Here is a 19,912-nt window from a genome sequence, read left to right on the forward strand (position 1 = left end):
AAGCACACCGCAACGAACGGGGGGCCAACATTGCGCACCGTCGGGCCAACACGCACCACTATGGGGACCCAAATCGAACCCAGGCAGTGGTCCGTGTTGGCCCACCGCGTTGTGGCGGCGTCGTCGGGGTCGTCGGCCGTAGTAGGGGTAGCTAGCTGTGTGTTCCCAGCTATCCGGGTGAGGGGGCCGATACCCCCTCCAGTACTGTATGTCCCCAGTGACTGTTGTGAAATAAATACGTGTGCCTCTACTCGGGTGTCCACGCGTCCTCAACGGTACTACATCTGTACCAGATGGAAATTCCTTCTGTACAGCTATTGAAGGCCTCACGAACTATGTGGTCAAAATAGATGTTAAATAATGTCGGAGCGAGAGGACATCCCTGTCACACCCCAAGGTGTACAGCGAATGGCTCCGACTCCCGGCCACGCAGTTTTACCCAGGCCCACTCACCATCATGAAGGTCCTAATTATCGTGAGCAGAGGGTCAGGGACTCCGAAAACACGAAGAACAACCCAGAGCCCAGGCCTCCTGATGGTATCGTAGGCCTTGACCAGGTCAATAAAGCAGAGATGTAAGTCTTGTTGGAATTCCCTATACCTCTGCTGTAGCAGACGGAGAGAAAATATGGCATCCGTGCAGGACCACCCTTTCCTGAAACCACATTGAGGCTCCACAAGCCTCTCCTCAGCGTGCCTAGCAAGGCGATGTTGAATAATCTTTGCCAGGACCTTTCCCGGCACACTGAGGAGTGAGATGCCCTTGTAGTTGCTATAGTCTGTGCGGGCTCCCTTTTTAAATAGGGGGACCACCAGGGCATCCTTCCAGTCCTGCGGAACCCGTCCCGTGGTCCAGACTGTTGTTATGATGTCATGTAGGGCAGTCTGTGCACAAACGCCACCCTCCCTCAGCATTTCGCTTGGGAGATCATCTCTGCCCGGTGCCTTTCCTGGTCTCAGACTCTGGATCGCCTTTAGTACTTCCTCAACAGATGGCACCTCAGCCAGCCACTCACAGGGGGTGACTTCTTCAAATATTTGGGGCACCGCAGCCTCCGTAGGGTCATCTCCACTTTGTCCCACGATGTTTCCCATGTCGAGGGATTTCCCCTCCCCCAGGACTTCACAAAAATGCTCAGCAAATCTGCAAACCTGTTCCTGGCAGTCGGAAATTGGATCACCGTTTTTTCCCAAAATGATGGTAAAAGGTGTGGCGCTGCAGGATACTTTTTTGATGGAGTTAAATCGGGATTTGTGATCGCGGGCCATTGAGGCAGACTCCATCTCCACAGCAACCCGCGACCACCACCCATCCTTGCAGTGCCTCACGGCTCTCCGAACGTCCAAGCGAAGGCTGCGGTAAGCCTCCTCCTTCTCTGACGTGGGATGCTGTAGACAATTAGAGTGGGTCTGTCGCTTTTTAAATCCTTTATATTAAGTTCGCTTGCTTGCTTGCGTGCTTGCTTGCTTACGACCGTGCAAATCTTTCGCTCGTTTTTTAACCCACTTCCCGTGATCCAATCGAGCTGACATTTTCAACACAGACTCGTTGTGCTAGACAATTAATGTTCGTGAAAAAAAATTCCCAAAATTTTACACTTCTTAGGCAAAAAATGTTTATTTTACATATATTCAAATAGAACTCATTCACAGTATAAGAGCCCAGAGCGTAACCCCTCCACAGGTCGTGGCGGAATAGCGCAGTTGGTAGCGCCCTCGCTTCCCATGCCAAAGGTCGCGGGATCGATCCCCGCGTCCTCCACAGGCGAATATATTTTTAAATCCTTTATATTAAGTTCGCTGCCACACATATAAAGGATTTATAGTGAAAAACTTTGTTTTTACGGGTTATACTTATTCTCAACTACCCTGAACACCTCTGTCAGCCAGGGTTTCTGGGGAGGTCTGGATTGCGTACTTAAGCAGCCATTGCACCTGCATGAGTCACTTACCCTCGACATCTGGAGGAGTGGGGGACGATGCCAACCCCAGCCGCAAGCGATGATGAAATTCTCGCTTGCAACTTTCATTAGCTAACTGAGGTCAGGCCACCTTAGTTTGGAATGGGGTCCTGGGTGTACACCCACCACCGGAGTGGAAGAATGGCAGGCGCATCTTACAGATGACAAGTCGATGGTCAGAGGGCAGATCAGCTCCACGGTAGGTCCTGGTGTCAAGGACATGGGCTCGCATCCGCTGGTCCGTCACTATGTAGCCCAGCAGATGTTCTTGCTTGGACCCGGCGTGCATCCATGTTGTTGTGTGGATGCGCCGATGCCGGAAGAGCGTGTTGATAACTACAAGCCCATGGGCTGCACAAAAATCTAGCAGCCTCCTGCCGTTGTTATTGAGCTAATCTGGCCCAAGCCTTCCAATCACTCCAGACCAAGTGCCAGTATCATGACCAACTCGGGCATTGAAGTCACCCAACAAGATGACTCTATCCCGAGGGGCCACTTTAGCTAGCACCTGTGACAGGAGGTCATAGAAGGCATCTGACACATCGGCCTTGCCTGCATCTCTCCACAGATGTTCGTCTTCAGTGGGGGCATAAGTAACCACGACCACCACTCCTCACCTCCGGTTGATGGGAAGGCGAGCCCAAAGTAGCCTGGCTCATAGCTTTCCACACCTCACCGCCACGCTCCCACACCGCCTTCATTCTTTTGTTCAGAAGAAGAGCCACTCCCTGTTGTTTAGTAGTCTCCTGCCCTGAGCAGAGGACTGTTCACCCTCATAGTGGCTGGAGCCAGAGCCGGTCCACTGGACCGCCTGAATGTCACAGAGATCCAGGCGGTACCGGTCCAGTGCCCGACAGAGGAGTGGCAGCCTCTCCTCCGCAGTGAGCGTTCGCACATTCCACGTGGCCATCCGTAGTGGTTTTTTGTTGTTTCTCGAGGTAGAGATTCAATCTCCTAGCTCCGTCAGATGGGGTTTAAGCAGGAGACGTCATAGACACCTGTCCCCCCGGGGCCTCCGGCACAAGCTTATTAATTAGATATCTTGGACGTGGTTTAGTTGTAATTTATTGAAGGTGGAGGGAGTACCACGCTCTCGCACCCGTCCAGAGCTCCCAGGGGAAAGTCTAATAGGAATTGGCCCTCCCCCCACAGCACTGTCCACAATAACGTTGCCCGTCCGGCACCACGAGGAGGTAGGGGGTTGTTTTGCCGGACACACACAGTAACAAGAACAACAACCGCCATTCGCCACTTAGTGGCGGTGACGTCACCATGGCGCTTGTGCCAGGCTATGTGCACGGGGTTGACTCAGGTGCCATGGGTCGACTGACTCAGCTGACTGGCCGATGCATCACCTGTACCCCCGACTGTGCCAACACACAGTTTGTACACACACACAGTGTACACACACACAGTGTGTACACGTACACAGTGTACACACACAGTTTGTAAACACACACAGTGTACACACACAGTTTGTACACACAGTTTGTACACACACAGTGTACACACACACAGTGTACACACACAATAATGTTCACGTTGTTGTTGAGCTCACGCACCCAAGGGGTCTCTGTTCAAGAGAGGGAGCAATATAAATGTAATCTAAATAAACTTAAACTCTAACCCTGATCTCGCTCTCTGACGTCACCACTCATTAACTTGTCGGCGTGAGACGCCAGGGAGAGCTGTACCCCGCTAGTGACGTCATGTCACCAAGGTATTCAACCCCCCAACCCTCCCCTCTACCGCGCTTTTGAGCGTGACGTCACGTCTAGTTGGTCACTGTCGATTTCGGTTCCAGTAAAAATCATTTTTTGGGAAAAGCCACGCCCAGTCACTGGCGGTTCATTAACATAATTTATTCAGGAATACCGTCGCAAGTTTATTGCAACGGGTTTACCAGCCAAGCCCAATCACTCCACATGGGGCCGACTTATTAACTTATTCAATTATACCGCTGCTTGTTGGGGGAGGGGAATGTGTAATGAACTCCGCTAGTGACGTCATGTCACCTCCTGCTGCCGCGTGACGTCACGATATATCCGGAAGCTGCTGCACCGTGCGCGCGCTCACTGAAATCCGAGGTGAGAAGTTCACATCGTGGTGGTTGTTGTCGTGGTGGTTGTTGTTGTTTACCCAGGTAGAGCCTCGCTCCGTCTCTCTCTTGTAGGGATATCAATTGAGTAGCAGCGAGTATGGAATCGATGTCCAGGTTGGAACATTACAACGCGGGGCCTTGCCATGCGGGGCCTTGCCTCCTGCCCTCGCTTGATTGTATTTGCTTTAATTATCTGCTCAAGTTTAATTTGTCTTCATCTGGCTCACTACTTGGAAATGTGTTTCTTTTAAATATTTCTACAGTTTTTTTTTTATATCTTACCAAGGGCAAGCCCACTTCAGCTGCTATACCGCTCTTGTTTTCAGAAGCGACCTTCCCACAACAAAGTGGCTTATCAACGTGTGGAAATGTCTGTCGGTCAAATACTCTAAACGCGTGGTGATGTTGACTCTAAATGTGGAGGGGAAAACCCTGAGGATCCGGAGGAAAATCCACGCGACCACGGGGAGAGAGAGAGACACGCAAACTGCAAATATACAGAAGGGGTCGGGATCGAACCCACCACTTCCTGTATTCCAGGAGAGGCAGTTAACATCTCCCAGCCACCATGGTGCACACTCGAGTACATGACCACAATGAGTCTCAGCACTCTAATTCAGGAGCGTTCTGCCGAGTTGGTTTTGCTGATGCACCCTTTAGACCGATGGACAATTATTTTTATGATAATTGGTTTTTTACCCTTTTATCTGGCAACAAAACTGACATCTTCTTTACGAGGAGTCATGTTTGCATAGACCACAATACCTGCAGTCATAATGCAAACAAAAAACATAACTCTGATAATGTATGCACTGTCCTTGAAGTTGGTCCACACCCGAGACAGTTTTCCTTAGAGCCTAGTCTCTCTCTGATGGTGCATTGTCTTTGAGTTGTGCGCCTTTTGGCGTCATCTGGTCCAACACCATGTGAGACTAGGCTCTAAGGAAAGCTGTCTCGGGTGTGGACCAATCTACTTTAAGGACAGTGCATACATTATCAGAGTTATGTTTTTTGTTTGCATTATGACTTAAGGTATTGTGGTCTATGCAAACATGACTCCTCGTAAAAAAAGGTGTCAGTTTTGTTGCCAGATAAAAGGGTAAAAAAAAACAATTATATTTTTAATGGCAAATGAGATTCCAATGGTGTAAACTATTTTTATATTACCAATCAAGGCTCACAGAGCTGTTAGATCTTTTGTCAGAAGCCACCTGGCCATAGATGATAGCTCAACGAAATGGCTTTTCACGTGGAAGATTGTAGCAGCCAAATAATCTAAATGCATGTTACTAAATGTGGAGGGGAAAATCGAAGGACCCGGAGAAAAAATAATCCGAGTGAGCGAGTGTACTCATTTGTGTGAGCGTACTCCGTGAGCGTACTCTGCGTGCGTGGGTTCGATTCCAACCCTTACGCATTTATAATTGCAGTTTACATTTTTTTTTTTTTCTCCCTGTAGTGGCATTGATTTTTCTCCACATTTAAAAACATGCATTTTGAGAATTTTGCTGCAATATATTTCCATATTATAACCCACTAAGTTGAGCTATCATTTGTGTCCAGGTCGATTCTGAAAAAGAGCTATGCAGCTCAGATGGCCTCACCTGGTAAAATTAAGATATTGTACTGTGTTTGAGGGTTTTCCAATTTAATTTCTTATTTAGCAGTTAAAGATTATGTTTCAGGAGGGTCCTGCATTGGATTTTGACCACCACCAAATATATTTTGAGTTTAGGTTTGGGAGAAAAACGGAAAACCCAGTGGAACACCAATGCCGACGGTGACGGCCGACGCCAGGATAGCGGCCACGGGCTCGAGGGGAGGGCAACCCGGCTCTTGTCCCAAGAAAGGAATCCGCTGCCCTCCACGATGGCGCATCGCCGGCGGGGCTGCACGCTGAGCCCCAACTTTTCCAGGAGATCGGTACCTGCAATACACTCGTGGCATAACACGCTCGACACATATAACTCCTGGTTACACACCTGGTGTCCGAGGCGACCCTTAAGGGTGACCCTCCCCAGCAGTCCCATCCCAGTTTCACTTGCAGTGTGCAGCGCACGATCCGAGGCCTGTAGGCGGCTCACGTCAACCCCGACCACGCTGCAATGTGTTGCACTCATGAGTGATGTTACCGCCCCATGTGTCCAGCAGAATCTGAGTACGCCGCCTTTTCACCTGCCCTTCCACGAGCGACGTGGCCCCCATTATTCCTGGCACCAGCTCCAACAGCCAGTCACCCGCAGTCGCCGCATTCTGGGGTGTTGTTGTCGGCATCTGCGTGGGGGTCACTCGCTCACCATTATCATGACTGTTTATTTGTGTTGGGACCACGTCGATTGCACCCCTCTGTGGTCCCATCTTTAGGGAGGCCTTGGTGGTTAACCTTGGTGCTTCTCTCGCGTGGGCGATCTGGGGACTGTCTCTCACGAGATGCCCCCATTGGTCACATAGATAGCACGCACGGGAAAGGGTGGTGGTTCCATAAGACGCCCCTTGCCCACTCCCCCTTACCCTCCAAGTGCTCATTTGTTCGAATTCTGCCTCTTATTGAGATATTCGCCTGGTTAGCCCCCCGACCATGGAGCGTAGCCCTCCCACCTCGGACTGGACTATCTCCGCTGTAGACTGCAGCTTGGTCACATTCATGTGTACTTGGGTCACCTCCCCACATACTTGGGTTACCTCCTCGCGTACTTGGGTCGCATTGCTTGCGATATCTCTGTATCCCTGCTACCCATCCTGGGGTTGTCCCACGGGGTCCCGGAGGCTCCCTCGTCCCCCCCCCCCCTCACCTCCTCCTCTGGAAGAAGACTTGCAATGGTGCTATCCCGTCCCAGCCGTCGGAATTCCGCACGCTCGCGAGCAAATCTCTCACACACACAGGTGCGCATGCTCGGCAAGGGTGTTAGATGGGGGATATGGGCATTTCGCATCTAGCTGCCACCCCGTTGTGCTTGTCAGATACTGCTGAACTTTCGCGGTGGTGAGGTCATCAATGAACTCGGCAGTGTATCCCGGGCGTGCGCTCTGTGTTAGCAAGCGTGATTTATTTTAGTGCGCGCTCACTGAGATCTGAAGTGAGAAGTTCACATCGTGGTTGTCGTGGTGGTAGTTGTTGTTTACCCAGGTAGAGTCTCGCTCCTTCTCTGTCTTGTAGGGAGGCCGATTTGGATTGCACCACTCTTCGATTTCACATTAACATGGTAATTTATTACATTAACATCACTAGCCCCGGCCACTTCTTTATGACCCTTGGGCTACACCCATTTTAAATCTTTTAAAACAGTCTGCCTCAGACCATGCTTTCCCACCTGATGACGGACGCTTGTGTTGCGCACGAAACGTCGTGATTTATTTTATTTTATACCCATGTGACTTTCTCGAAAGAACCAAAGGGTATGAATTCCTGCAGTTACGAAAGCTTCAAATTAAGAATGCATTTTCTATCAGAGTATGTTTTTGTTTGCATTTTGACCACAAGTATTGTGGTTAATGCACACATGATTCCTTGTAAAAGGTTTCAGTTTGGTGGTTTAACATCTTAACACCTGTTTTGTTGTCAGAAAAACGGGGAAAACCTATTCTCATATTTTGGTACTGGCAAAGGTCCCATGAAGAAATATTGCAGTATATTAGAGGTGAGCCGTGCGTGTGCAGAGAGGACAGTAAGGAGCCGGAAGTGAATGAATTTTGTGGCAAAAATGCAGGCCTGATAATATGTAAGGATAATGTGGTAAATGAGAAAAAATATAGCAGCGGCAGGGTGTTGGAGTGTGCAGGTGTTACAGGTGTTAAAGGTGAACAGGTAAGCTAAAAATTGTGTGAAAAACAATAACTTACCCTTGAGTACACATGGAATTTTTGATGTGTGTATGTTTCAAAGTGTTGGTGCAATTAGTTCTCAAAATAACAGTAAGTCTGCTTTATTTATATACATTTCTACTCATCTTGGAATGTTTTGTATACGGTTTCTCCACATTTATTTCAGTAATTTAGTTTATTGGGAATACAGTACAGTACTTATTTAAAATGTGATGTATATTTTAGTTGCCGTTAACCTCACCCCATTATTTAGGTAAGGCTTAAGTATTGAATATCGCCATTTTACCTTTCACACGGCACTTTCCAAGAATGTAACCTCTGCGCTATTCAAGGGGCTGCTGTATTTTCTGTTCATCAGCTATAGCACAGGAGTATGGATTTTCAGCAGGAACTAGATCTCTGCTTTCTTGGTGTAATTACGGCCTGTAGTACCATAAAGACGCTTGGGGATTTGGATTGTTTTTTTGTTTTCGATGTCTCTGCCTCTGCTCACATTCGTTGAGAATTTTTATGATTTTAGTGAGGCCCATCTAAAGCTATGTGACCAGGAGTCAGGGCCCTTTCCTGTTCAATTTGGCTTGTGGCCGAAATTCCCTCTGGCCCCATGCATTACATTACGTAGCATTTTCAAATAATGATGTATTTTGAGAAGCACACAATGGCCCTATAAAAAATTGCATTCCATACAGTAACAATGATACGCTAATCGTCCCCTGCTGGTCAACCATGTTACGCATGTTGATGATCTGGTCATGGCTACTCGTTGATTTTGAGTTGGAGAATCTTGTTCTGTACCTGGAGAATTCCATGACGAAATTGGGCCTTGCATATGTTCTACAAAAATATATCACCTCCCTGGGAAAATCTTAACTTAAAGCTTTCGTGACTGCAGGAATTCATATTCTTTGGGTCTTTCGGTAAAGTGACGTGACTTTACCGAAAGACCAAAAGAACACCTCCCTGGGAATTTAATGTCATACAACACTGCACCTGTTCAGCTCTCCATGAATAATCAGGTAGTTCTACACGTGGTGGAGGAGCTCCTATACCTGGTTAATGTGTTCACGACCAGCTCTGGTTTGGCATCCAAAGTCTCACTTCAAATTAGTCTAGCAGCATTCTTTCATTAGGCTCTGTAACACTATGTTGGAGCTGCCTGGACTTTTTTTCTATACCAATGTAATAAACCTTCTTGAGACGGCTTCCGGAATCAGTCCTTTTTATTTTCGACTTCCACAGTTACACTTCACACACTCCCCGTTGCTGACAGACAATGGAAAGCGGGCAGACTTCCCGCCAAGTCCCCACCGCGCACGTGGCACCCAGAGCCCAGTACGCGCGTGACTCCTGCTCTTCTCGTTCCCAAGTCTGCTCCCGACTTCTCTCTCCCTCTCTCTCTTAATCCCTTCGTCACGTGGTACCCCCCAGCCAATCCTCCATAGACAGCGTTGACCGTTCCCGATGGTTCCCTGTCAATCCGGGACCACGCCTCTGATCCGGCTTCCCATTAGCTGAGGCCCCGATTGTCCAGGCCAATCACCCCTGCTAACATGCCGTGATCACGCCGAGGCCATGCTCCCTGGCTCACCCCTTATTGGCTACAAAGCGGGACCGGCAAGCCAATCCCCACGTCAACCCTCTATGGCTGTTATTACATCACCCCCCCCCCCGGTGAAAAAAATCAGCCGTCTCGGCTGAGAAAAGGGTGATCAACCAATTCCGTAAAACATCTTATTAGGGCACCAAGGTGCATTTAACAATAAAGGGTGAAACGGCGTCCCCGCGCCGAACAACACTTAAAAACAGTCACCCATGAAAAAACCCGACATACATTAGGGCGCCCCTGCAGCGCGGTAACGACAGGGAAGAAACAGCTAGACGATCGAACGTTAACGAAACGGGAGAGATTTCGATCGCGTACGCGACGCGGGACCCTCTCCGCTTCCAGCGCATGGTCGCTTTGCCTTCAGATCGACAGGAGGTGGTAGGCTTGAAGAAGAAGAAGGTTGTTGGTTCTCGGTCATATCCAGGGCAGTCCCCGTTGGAGGGGGGGCAGCGGGGGCTTCCTCAGCCCTCAGAACCTGTTCATTTGTAGGAGGCACAACACAGTCCCCCTTGGGATCAACGGGCGTGGCAATCGGCGTAATCGGTCCGGCAGAACCCAGCAGGTCAGCTACTGGGAATGAGGGACCGACACGCGTATCAACATAGGGTTTAAGTCGCGAGGAATGAACATACCACCGACGTTTTCCGTACGGAACGCGGATACTCTGTGAGTTCCGAACATCCACCAGCGTTACGGGCCCCCGCCACGGCCTGTGCAGTTTAGGGGATGTGCCCACCGGCACCTGGGGGCAGTGGAGCCATGCCAGGTCTCCCACTGACCAAGGCATGCGAGTACGCGATCGACGCGCATACCGTTCGTTCCTTGCCTGGGCACGGGCCGTCGCACACCTGGCAGCCTCTCGCGCCTCCGTAACTCGTTCAAGCGAGTCCCGCACGTGATCAGGCAAGGAGCGGGACGGTTGTTTACTCGGCTTAAACAGTTGCACATCGATGGGTGGAACATTCTCACGGCCATACATAAAAAAAATGGTGAGTATCCCGTGGATGCGTGTGGAACCATGCGGTATGCCGCTAAGACGCCTGGTATGTGCAAGTCCCAATCGGTTTGGTTTTCACTGACCGTGTGACAAAGCATAGCCGAGAGGATACGGTTGAATCGTTCCACCATACCATCCGTTTGCGGATGGTATGGGGAAGTGCTAATTTTCTTTGTGCCCAGCGCGTCACAAACCTCCTTAAGCAATTTAGAGGAGAAGTTCCGCCCTTGATCTGTGAGCAGCCTCTCAGGTGCCCCCTTATCCATGACATACCCGTTCAAGAAAGCGTCGGTGATGGACGCAGCCGTTTGGTCGGGTAGAGGCCAGGCCATCGGCCATCGAGAAAAATATTCCACCCCGACCAGAAGGTATTTATTGCCCCTAGCCGACGGGGGAAACGGGCCCAGAATGTCCAGAGCAACTAATTCGTTGATGCGGGACACCTCAATGGAACGTAATGGCGGTACATAGTGGTTCTGAGGCGGTTTCCTCTTCGCACAATCATGGCATGAGCAGACAAAGTCATTGACGTCTGCCATCATGCCGGCCCAGAAAAAATCCTTTTGCATCGCGGCCAAAGTCTTCTGGACGCCGAGGTGCATCAACTTATCAGCGTGCAGAGCGCGAAGCAGGTCGTAGCGAAGCGAAGTAGGCACGACCAAGCGTGGTCGGTCAGAAAACCCGTCGGTGCACATTAACAGTCCCGACTTGCCTCGGAACATCTGCCACTTCCATCCCGCCAATTGAGCTTTTTGTTTCCCTATCAATTTCCGTAGCGGAGACAGCGAGGTATCAGCCTCCTGCTCACGTAACCAGACCGCGTGCGGCAGCCGTAAGGTATCATCGGTGTCCACCGACACCTTCTGGTCGTCCTCATTCGCTATCGCCCCCATAACCGGGCAGGGCGAGGTGGGCGGTGCCGCGCAGCGGTGCGTGCCCGTCAGGCAAGTGCACGGTGGAACGGGTGGCAGCCTTGAGAGCGCGTCAGCGTTCGCGTGACGGGGGCCCTCTTACGATATGTAATATGGAAGGAAAGTTCCTGTAACGATTCCAACCACCGAGCCAATTGGCCTGACGGCTGGTCCAATTTCAAGGAGTATTGCAAAGCCGCATGATCAGTGCGAACGAGGAATTTCCTTCCATACAGGTACGGCCGGTACAATCGAACAAAATGCACAATCGCCAAAAGTTCCCGCCTTGTCACGCAATATCGCGTTTCCGCAGGGGACAGAACCCTGCTGCCGTACGCCACCACTCGCTCAACCCCGTCCTTACGTTGCGACAAAACGGCCCCAATGCCGATATCACTAGCATCCGTATCAAGGATGAACGGCTGTGAGAAGTCTGGGTAATCTAGCGTAGGCGCCGTGGCGAGGTGTTCCCGAAGTGATCTAAAAGAACTTTCTTCCTCCGCTCCCCATTTAAACCTTTGATTTTTGCCCGTTAGAACGTGTAATGGTTTCGCCAACGTCGCAAAATTCTTAACGAAGCGGCGATAATAGGAAGCGAATCCAATAAACCGCCGAACATCACCCACAGAAGTGGGTGTGGGCCACTCTCGAACACATTTGGTTTTCAGAGGGTCAGTGGACATGCCGTCTGAGCTGACAATATGACCCAAGTAACGGACGGAGTGTTGCAAAAGGTGACATTTTCTAGGCTTAAACTTGAGGTCAGCCGCCCGCATTCTTTGGAAAACCGTCTCCAGGCGTTGGAGGTGTTCCTCGAACGTGCGGCTGAAAACAATGATATTGTCTAAATATATGAGGCACGTTTCCCACTGTAGTCCAGCCAACACCAATTCCATGAGCCGTTGAAACGTCGCCGGAGCCGCATTCAAGCCCATAGGCAACCGATTGAATTCAAAGAGACCTTGCGGCGTGCGGAATGCCGTTTTGGCTTTTGACTCATCATCGAGGGGAAGCTGCCAAAAGCCCGATGACAGATCAAGGGTGGAAAAGAATTTAGAACCCGATAAAGCATCCAATGAGTCATCCATCCTCGGTAAAGGGTACGCGTCCGCCACCGAAATTTTGTTCAACCGGCGGAAATCAACACAAAATCTTGTACCACCATCTTTTTTCTTAACCAGAACGACGGGCGCGCCCCAAGGGCTGTTGGACGGCGAAATAATATCCGCCGCCAGCAATTCATCTACTGCTCCGCGCACGTGTTCCCTTTCCGCTGGGCTCATGCGATGAGGGTGCATACAGATGGGAGGTGTCGCACCGGTGTCAATATGGTGTGACAAAAGCGACGTGCGGCCGAGGTCCAAATCATTTCTGCTGAAAACATCCGCGTACCGTAGCAATAATGAACGCAGAGCATTCCTTTGCTCATTCGACAAAGAAGAATTTTCCCCGCATAAATCTGCGATCCAGCGTTCTTGCGAACAATCGTGTGGAGGCCCACCAGCGGGCATCCGGGCGCGCGGCGTTTCGTCACAAGAGGCGAAATCGGTAGTGGCGTGAGCCAGCACCGATCCCTCCGGAACAACAACGCGGTCAGGTCCCCCATTCAACACCTGTATGAAAGGTGCCTGACCTGGTCGCACGATCGTTTGTGCCGCCGCCAAGGAAAAAGATTTAGCTACCGAATTTCATGGGGATAATAGCACGCCCTTCGCATCCCTTTCAATTTGAAGGGGTTTTCGGTAACGCAGCGGAATGAGCATTTGCGCTCCCGACGGAACCTCCACCGTAGCAGCGACTACGGCAGTAACTGCGTTACCTGTAGGCGCACTGGCCAGCAGGGAAGGCAGGAACGACATCCTACGACCCCCCGGCATTTCCAAACAATCCTGGTCGACCCGTATTTTCAGCGGCATCCGGCGCAGGAAATCAGTACTAAGCAAGCATGGGACAGCTAGCGAGCGAGAGATCAACACAGGTCCTGCGGCGGTAATATTTCCGATAGCGATGCTCACATCTACCTGACCACAGATACCCATGCTACCCCCATTTGCGGCTACACACGCATCATTAACCCTGCGTATCCGCGACGTAGGAATGGACAACAAATGAAAAATAACATCTGAAATGATGGTGGCAGATGCGCCAGTGTCCACCAAAATACGGACGTCAACGCCGTCGATGGTACCCCGTACCGTCGACGAGCCTGACGCCGCAGCCACAACCCTGCGAGCCAATTTCTTCCACTGTGTAGCAGAGCGTGTAAATGGTGCAGGAGAAGTAAAATTATCCTTAGGAGTGTAAGAATGAGTGCGAGTGGATGAATGATGTGACACGACCTGCCGGGTGTCCGATTTGTGCCGACTCGCCCGAGGTTGTTGCAGTTCCGCAGCAGGTGGAGGAGATGGAGGTCCCCTTGGCGGAAGAGGCGACAGCAGAGGTCGGCAGCGGCAGTCGCGGGCGAAATGGCCTCGTCTGCCGCACTTGAAACACGCGGCCGTCGTCGGCCGGCGGTCGGATGACCCGGCCCCCGCACGTGGACGGCCTGCGTAGTCACCACGCTGGTCGCGCAGCCGCCGTCCCGGAATCCCATGCGGAACAGCAGCAGCCAGCACGTCGTCGTCGCCAGAGTCGTCGGAGCAGTGCACGACCCGTCGTGGAGACCACCCCAAGGGCGGCCCGTCGATTTCGGGTTTCCCCGTCCACGCCGCCATCTGGTCCCAGCGCTTGATGTTAAACTTAGCGTCCAGGCAGCGCGCCACCCATCGCGATGTAAGCGGTTCGTGGCCGCACACTGGTAGAGAAATGTTGAGCTCCTGAGACAACTCCAGCATACGGGAAAGGATGAGAGGATCCAAATGATCGGCCGTCGCGTCGGGATAGGCAGCCATGGCCAGCGCCATCAACGCCCCCCGATAAGCCAAAGGCGACTCCTCCGATCCTCGGCGATGCGACATACATTTTCTGGTGGCTGACGTCGGTGGGTCGTAAAATACCGCCATCTCTGCGAATGCATCTCGCAGTGTCTTCTTCTTGGACGCCGGGATGGAGCGGAAGACCCCCAGAGAAACATCATCAAGCAGTGTAGGTAGCGCTCCCAGCGCCTCCTCCTCCGTCCAATGCACAGATCTAAAGGCTGACTCGAAGCGCCACGTAAAAGCACTCCCCCCGGCGAGAAATTCTTTAATCTGTGGAAGGCGATGTCTGCGGTGGCAAGCGCGTGCCGCGGGCGTCTCCGACTGCGGTTCCCGCGCTCCACCCGTCGCAGGCAAAATGGCGTCCGGCGGCCGCGTGGCGGCAGGCGCGCCCAAAATGGCGGCCGACGGCTCCAGCGCAGCCGCCCCGCCCAAAACGTCGGCTTCTTCCCGCGTGGCAGGAGCAATTGTGGACTCCGATTCTTTTGTAGGACCCCTTCCCGCGGCGTCCAGCTGATCCGCAATCTGGCGACCCACGGCTGGTGAGGACGCTACCGCGGTCACCAGACTCAGCAGAATGGCGCGTAACGACTCGATCTGCTCCACCATCAGCCGCCATCCGTCTTTCGTTCCTGCGGTGGTCGCATCTTCTCCCAGTCGACGCTGAGAGGCGTCGAGAAGAGCAGTATCAGCAGGCGGCATAGGGGCTGTAGCCCCCTACAGCTCATCTTCGTCCGTCTCGGCCTCTTCCTCCGTTGGAGGCTCGGGCAGGTTCTTTTTTCTGAGGTGCTTGGTCATCTTGACGATCGTCCAAACAGTCGCAGAAGAACTTCTGACACCAATGTAATAAACCTTCTTGAGACGGCTTCCGGAATCGGTCCTTTTTATTTTCAACTTCCACAGTTACACTTCACACACTCCCCGTTTCTGACAGACAACGGAAAGCGGGCAGACTTCCCGCCAAGTCCCCACCGCGCACGTGGCACCCAGAGCCCCGTACGCGCGTGACTCCTGCTCTTCTCGTTCCCAAGTCTGCTCCCGACTTCTCTCTCCCTCTCTCTCTTAATCCCTTCGTCACGTGGTACCCCCCAGCCAATCCTCCGTAGACAGCGTTAACCGTTCCCGATGGTTCCCTGTCAATCCACGCCTCTGATCCGGCTTCCCATTAGCTGAGGCCCCGATTGTCCAGGCCAATCACCCCTGCTAACATGCCGTGATCACGCCGAGGCCATGCTCCCTGGCTCACCCCTTATTGGCTACAAAGCGGGACCGGCAAGCCAATCCCCACGTGAACCCTCTATGGCTGTTATTACACAAAGCTGTGAGTGTTCATCGCCAAGGTCTAGTCCATTGCAAAGGTCTCGTCAAAAAAAGAGGCAATAGTCTACATTATAGACTGCCAATACACGCGCCGAGGTTAAAAACCAGGCTACAGTTGACATTATAGACTGCCAGTACGCTCACCGAGGTTAAGAACCAGGCTACAGTCTACATTAGTCGTTTTTTTTTTCTATTCACTTTATTTGTATTATTATTTTCTATCTACGTGACTTTACCGAAATAACCAAAGAATATGAATTCCTGCTGTCACGAAAGTTTTAAGTCAAGATTTTCCCAGGGAGGTGATCTTTTTCTAGAACATATGCAAGGCCCCATTTCATCATGGAATTCAACAGGTACAGAACAAAATTTTATAAGAATGGAAACAGTCAGGAAATTATCACTGCACATATGCAGCTTAAGTTAGATCTGTTCATCCTCGCATTCAAGCTCATCTGAGCCTGGCTTCACACCTCTAAGTTGCAAATGAACATTCATTTATACATTTCTGCATAATACAAATAGTATTCTTTTCAACAGCCTTTGCTATGTTAGCTAATTTTTCTTAAATAAATATTCCTGTCGTAGCTAGACAACCAAAATTGTGTGCTTGGAGTTTTTGGTAAACATTAATTTTGAAGACACTAGGGTGTCCAGGCATATTTATGACCATTTGCCCTCGCATTGTGCGCCTTAACAGCCCGTGTGATGAATTGGGGAATCTCTTTCACTATATCATGAAAATATGAATATGTATAGATGTGTAAGTCATGTGTGACTGTGTATATATGCATTCCTCTGTGCCTCAATACTCACATAGATGGTGTGGACATGCTTTTCTGTTTGCAGCTGACGCTCTTTCTGCAGAATTGGCCTGATGGAGCAAAGGCACTCAGCGCAGTTCAGTACAAGAAGGAAACAATGCGACCAGCATGCAAACTGGAAACTTGACACAGCACCTGAGAACACACACAGGAGAGAAACCCTTAGAGTGCTGTGTGTGTGGGAAGGCATTTTCAGATTCATCTACTCTTAAACAACACCACAGAACACACACAGGAGATAAACCTTTTAAGTGCACTCTGTGTGGGAAGGCGTTTGCAAAGTCATCAAATCTTAAGACCCACCAGAGAACACACACAGGAGAGAAACCTTTTAAGTGCAGTGTGTGTAAAAAGGTGTTTGCACGGTCATCCATTCTTAAATCACACCAGAGAACACACACAGGAGAGAAACCTTTTAAGTGCACTCTGTGTGGGAAGGCGTTTGCAATGTCATCAAATCTTAAGATCCACCAGACAACACACACAGGAGAGAAACCTTTTAAGTGCACTCTGTGTGGGAAGGCGTTTGCAAAGTCATCAAATCTTCAAACCCACCTGAGAACACACACAGGAGATAAGCCCTTCAAGTGCAGTGTGTGTGGGAAGGCATTTTTTGATTCATCTACTTTTAAACAACACCAGAGAACACACACAGGAAAGAAACCTTTCAAGTGCACTGTGTGTGAGAAGGCGTTTGCATGGTCACCACATCTTCAAAGACACCAGAGAACACACACAGGAAAGAAACCTTTCAAGTGCACTGTGTGTGAGAAGGCGTTTGCACAGTCATCACATCTTCAAAGACACCAGAGAACACACACAGGAGAGAAACCCTTTAAGTGCACTGTGTGTGAGAAGGCATTTTCATGGTCGTCATATCTTCAGACCCACCAAAGAACACACACAGGAGAGAAACCTTTTAAGTGCAGTGTGTGTGGGAAGGCGTTTGCAAAGTCATCAATTCTTAAATCACACCAGAGAACACACACAGGAGAGAAACCTTTCAAGTGCACTGTGTGTGAGAAGGCGTTTGCAAAGTCATCAATTCTTAAATCACACCAGAGAACACACACAGGAGAGAAACCTTTCAAGTGCACTCTGTGTGGGAAGGTGTTTGCAAAGTCATCAAATCTTAAAAAACACCAGAGAACACACACGCATCAGAAAATCCACAAGAAGTGTAATCTGAAATCAGCTTGTGAAAGTCAAAGTGCTGCAATGACCCCATTGTTCATGAAACAAGAACCAGAAGACAACCCTAGCCTGGACACTTTGAAAGGTATCAAGGTGAAATATGAAGAGGCGAAGGTGAAATGTGAAGAAGTAACAGTGAAGAGCGTAGAAGTGAAGGTTAAATTTGAAGATGATTCAACTCCAAAATCGGACCTTCACATAGATGGAGGCAGTGTGAAGCAGGAACTAAATTCTGACTGTGAGGCAGAGCGAGGCAACTCCCAGTAGTTTGTGGATGTGAAGGTGTGGGTGGACTTCTTAGACAATACAAAGTCAAATGGAGACCAGGTAGATGTGCAAGCTTGAGACAATTAAGCTCTAATGGATGCACCTCTGTCACAGGCCTTTCTAATGAATATAATGTGAAGTTGAACACTCAATTTCTAGGTTCAAACTGCAGTGTAAGAGTGGCCAGTTTTTGTGGATCTGTAGGTTGGGTCGTTCTCGAATCCGGGAGCGACTCATGTGTTTTCTAACATATCTCATCTTAGACACTCGAAGGGTGCCCATAATGGGCATCTGCCCCTGTTTGCCACAAGGTGACCGTTCACTGGCTTGCATGTGGATATGAGTTTGTAAGTCGGGGGCGATGATTGATATACCAGTCGGATTTGAACCTTGAACCTCTGCAACAAATAGAGAATGTACTACTACTTGGCTTCCCTTTATGAGAGTGCGGCACATATAGGCCTAATCTCGTCAGATTAACTTGTAAATACGTTGCAACGTGATGCAGTACATTTCATTATAGTAATAAAATGTTGCCAATGTGCCTCTTGATTCTTTTGAATCATAATTGAAAGAATACCTGTCTGATTCTGTACGTACATGCAACATTTTGTGTATTAATGTCAAACATGGAATATGTAATGTCCGGACAAAGTATCTGTTTTGGTGGTATGGGTCAAAGGGTATGTTTGTGAATCAGGCCACATCTGAATCTGGGGCAACTCATTGTCTTTGAAATCGGGAGCCTAGTCGGATCATTCATCAGTTAAGGTATACCACTTAAAAGTTACGTATAGGAGATACATTCTCAACAACACTAATTATCATTTTGTACTACGTATATAAATTTTGTCGAACTGAGACTTGAAATGGACCTTGCTGATGAACATCAGTTGAAGCAAAGCCCGACTGTTGTTGAGACATTGTACACCAAAACCAGTCCACAGGTGGCTTGTACTGAACACATGCATTCATAGAAGTCCATGGTATGTATAGTTTGTGTAAGACATTCCTTTGTTTCGTGTAGAGAACGTTGAATGAAAGATGTCTGCCGATCTGTTTTTTCGCAAGGAGGTACTTTAAAGAGCACATTTGATGCCATCGTGGATTTTTGTTACAGATTTGTATTCTAGCCTAGGTTTTATTCATTTTTTACTTTCATTTAAATAAAACTTTATATATGTGTCCATTGATATCCCAACTTGTTTTCCACATGTTTACTTAAATATGTAGAAGCTCCCTCTGAAGACGTCACCTCAAATTAAAGAGTGGGTTCCGTCAGGGCCTCCCCCTCTCTGGCTTGTGATGTTGCCAAGAGCAGAACTCGCCTCCACGGAATCTAACGACTGCACTGTCTTGGAATGCATTTACACAGTAATCAAATCTTCACAACTGCCAGGGAACACATTTAAAACCACTTAAAGTATACTTGGAAGGCCTTTTGAATTGTTTTGAAACTGAAACACGCGTAAGGAGGTCTACAAGGAGCAGGGTCTGAGATTGACGTGTGAAATTTGAAGTTCCATTAGCCCATCGTTTGTGATGCAAGGACCCAATAAAGATGGCAGCTGGGAAATGTCACCATTCGTGAAGGTGACCTGTGAAGGCTCCAGGGTTTGACTTCCAAGTCACTAATGGAGCCCGAGACAAATCACAGCCATTTGTGGATGTAGAGGTTTGGGAGGACTATTCGGACAATGTCGAGTAGAAGCAGACAGCATGTGTGACCTTACGTGTTGGGTAGACCTGTAACCAAAAGCATGAGACACGGTTTCAATTGTTTAGTTTTTCGTTTATTTAGAATACAGTACATATTTCAATTGTAATCTAAATTTTAGTTGACATTTACCTAACGCCATTACTTGGGTAAGGCTTAAGTATTTAATATCGCGTTTTTATCTGTCGCGTGGCACTTTCAAAGAACGTAACCTCCGATATTCAAGGGGCGGCTGTATTTTCTGTCGATCGAGTACAGCAGAGGAGTATGGGTGTTT

General features: G+C 49.5%; 1 protein-coding gene across 2 annotated transcripts; it reads left to right on the forward strand.

The window, feature by feature from the left end:
- The first annotated feature begins 3,989 nt into the window (after positions 1-3,989).
- Positions 3,990-19,111, forward strand: LOC144738157 (uncharacterized). 2 transcript variants are annotated; one of them, XM_078621127.1, is made up of 4 exons: positions 3,990-4,048; positions 5,798-5,985; positions 7,220-7,700; positions 16,483-19,111. In XM_078621127.1, exon 4 carries the CDS (start codon positions 16,566-16,568, stop codon positions 17,916-17,918), a length of 1,353 nt encoding a protein of 450 aa, XP_078477253.1. In that variant the 5' UTR covers positions 3,990-4,048; positions 5,798-5,985; positions 7,220-7,700; positions 16,483-16,565; the 3' UTR covers positions 17,919-19,111. The 2 variants fall into 2 exon arrangements, with proteins under 2 accessions (XP_078477253.1, XP_078477252.1); XM_078621126.1 differs by lacking the exon at positions 7,220-7,700.
- Positions 19,112-19,912: the final 801 nt, after the last annotated feature.

The sequence above is a fragment of the Lampetra planeri genome, chromosome 78 (genome assembly GCF_965212315.1).
Source record: "Lampetra planeri chromosome 78, kcLamPlan1.2.h2, whole genome shotgun sequence".
Taxonomy (NCBI): domain Eukaryota; kingdom Metazoa; phylum Chordata; class Hyperoartia; order Petromyzontiformes; family Petromyzontidae; genus Lampetra; species Lampetra planeri.

Bases quoted from the DNA above. Each gene is read 5' to 3' on its own strand.
- LOC144738157 (XM_078621127.1), top strand. From the start codon at position 16,566: ATGCAAACTGGAAACTTGACACAGCACCTGAGAACACACACAGGAGAG.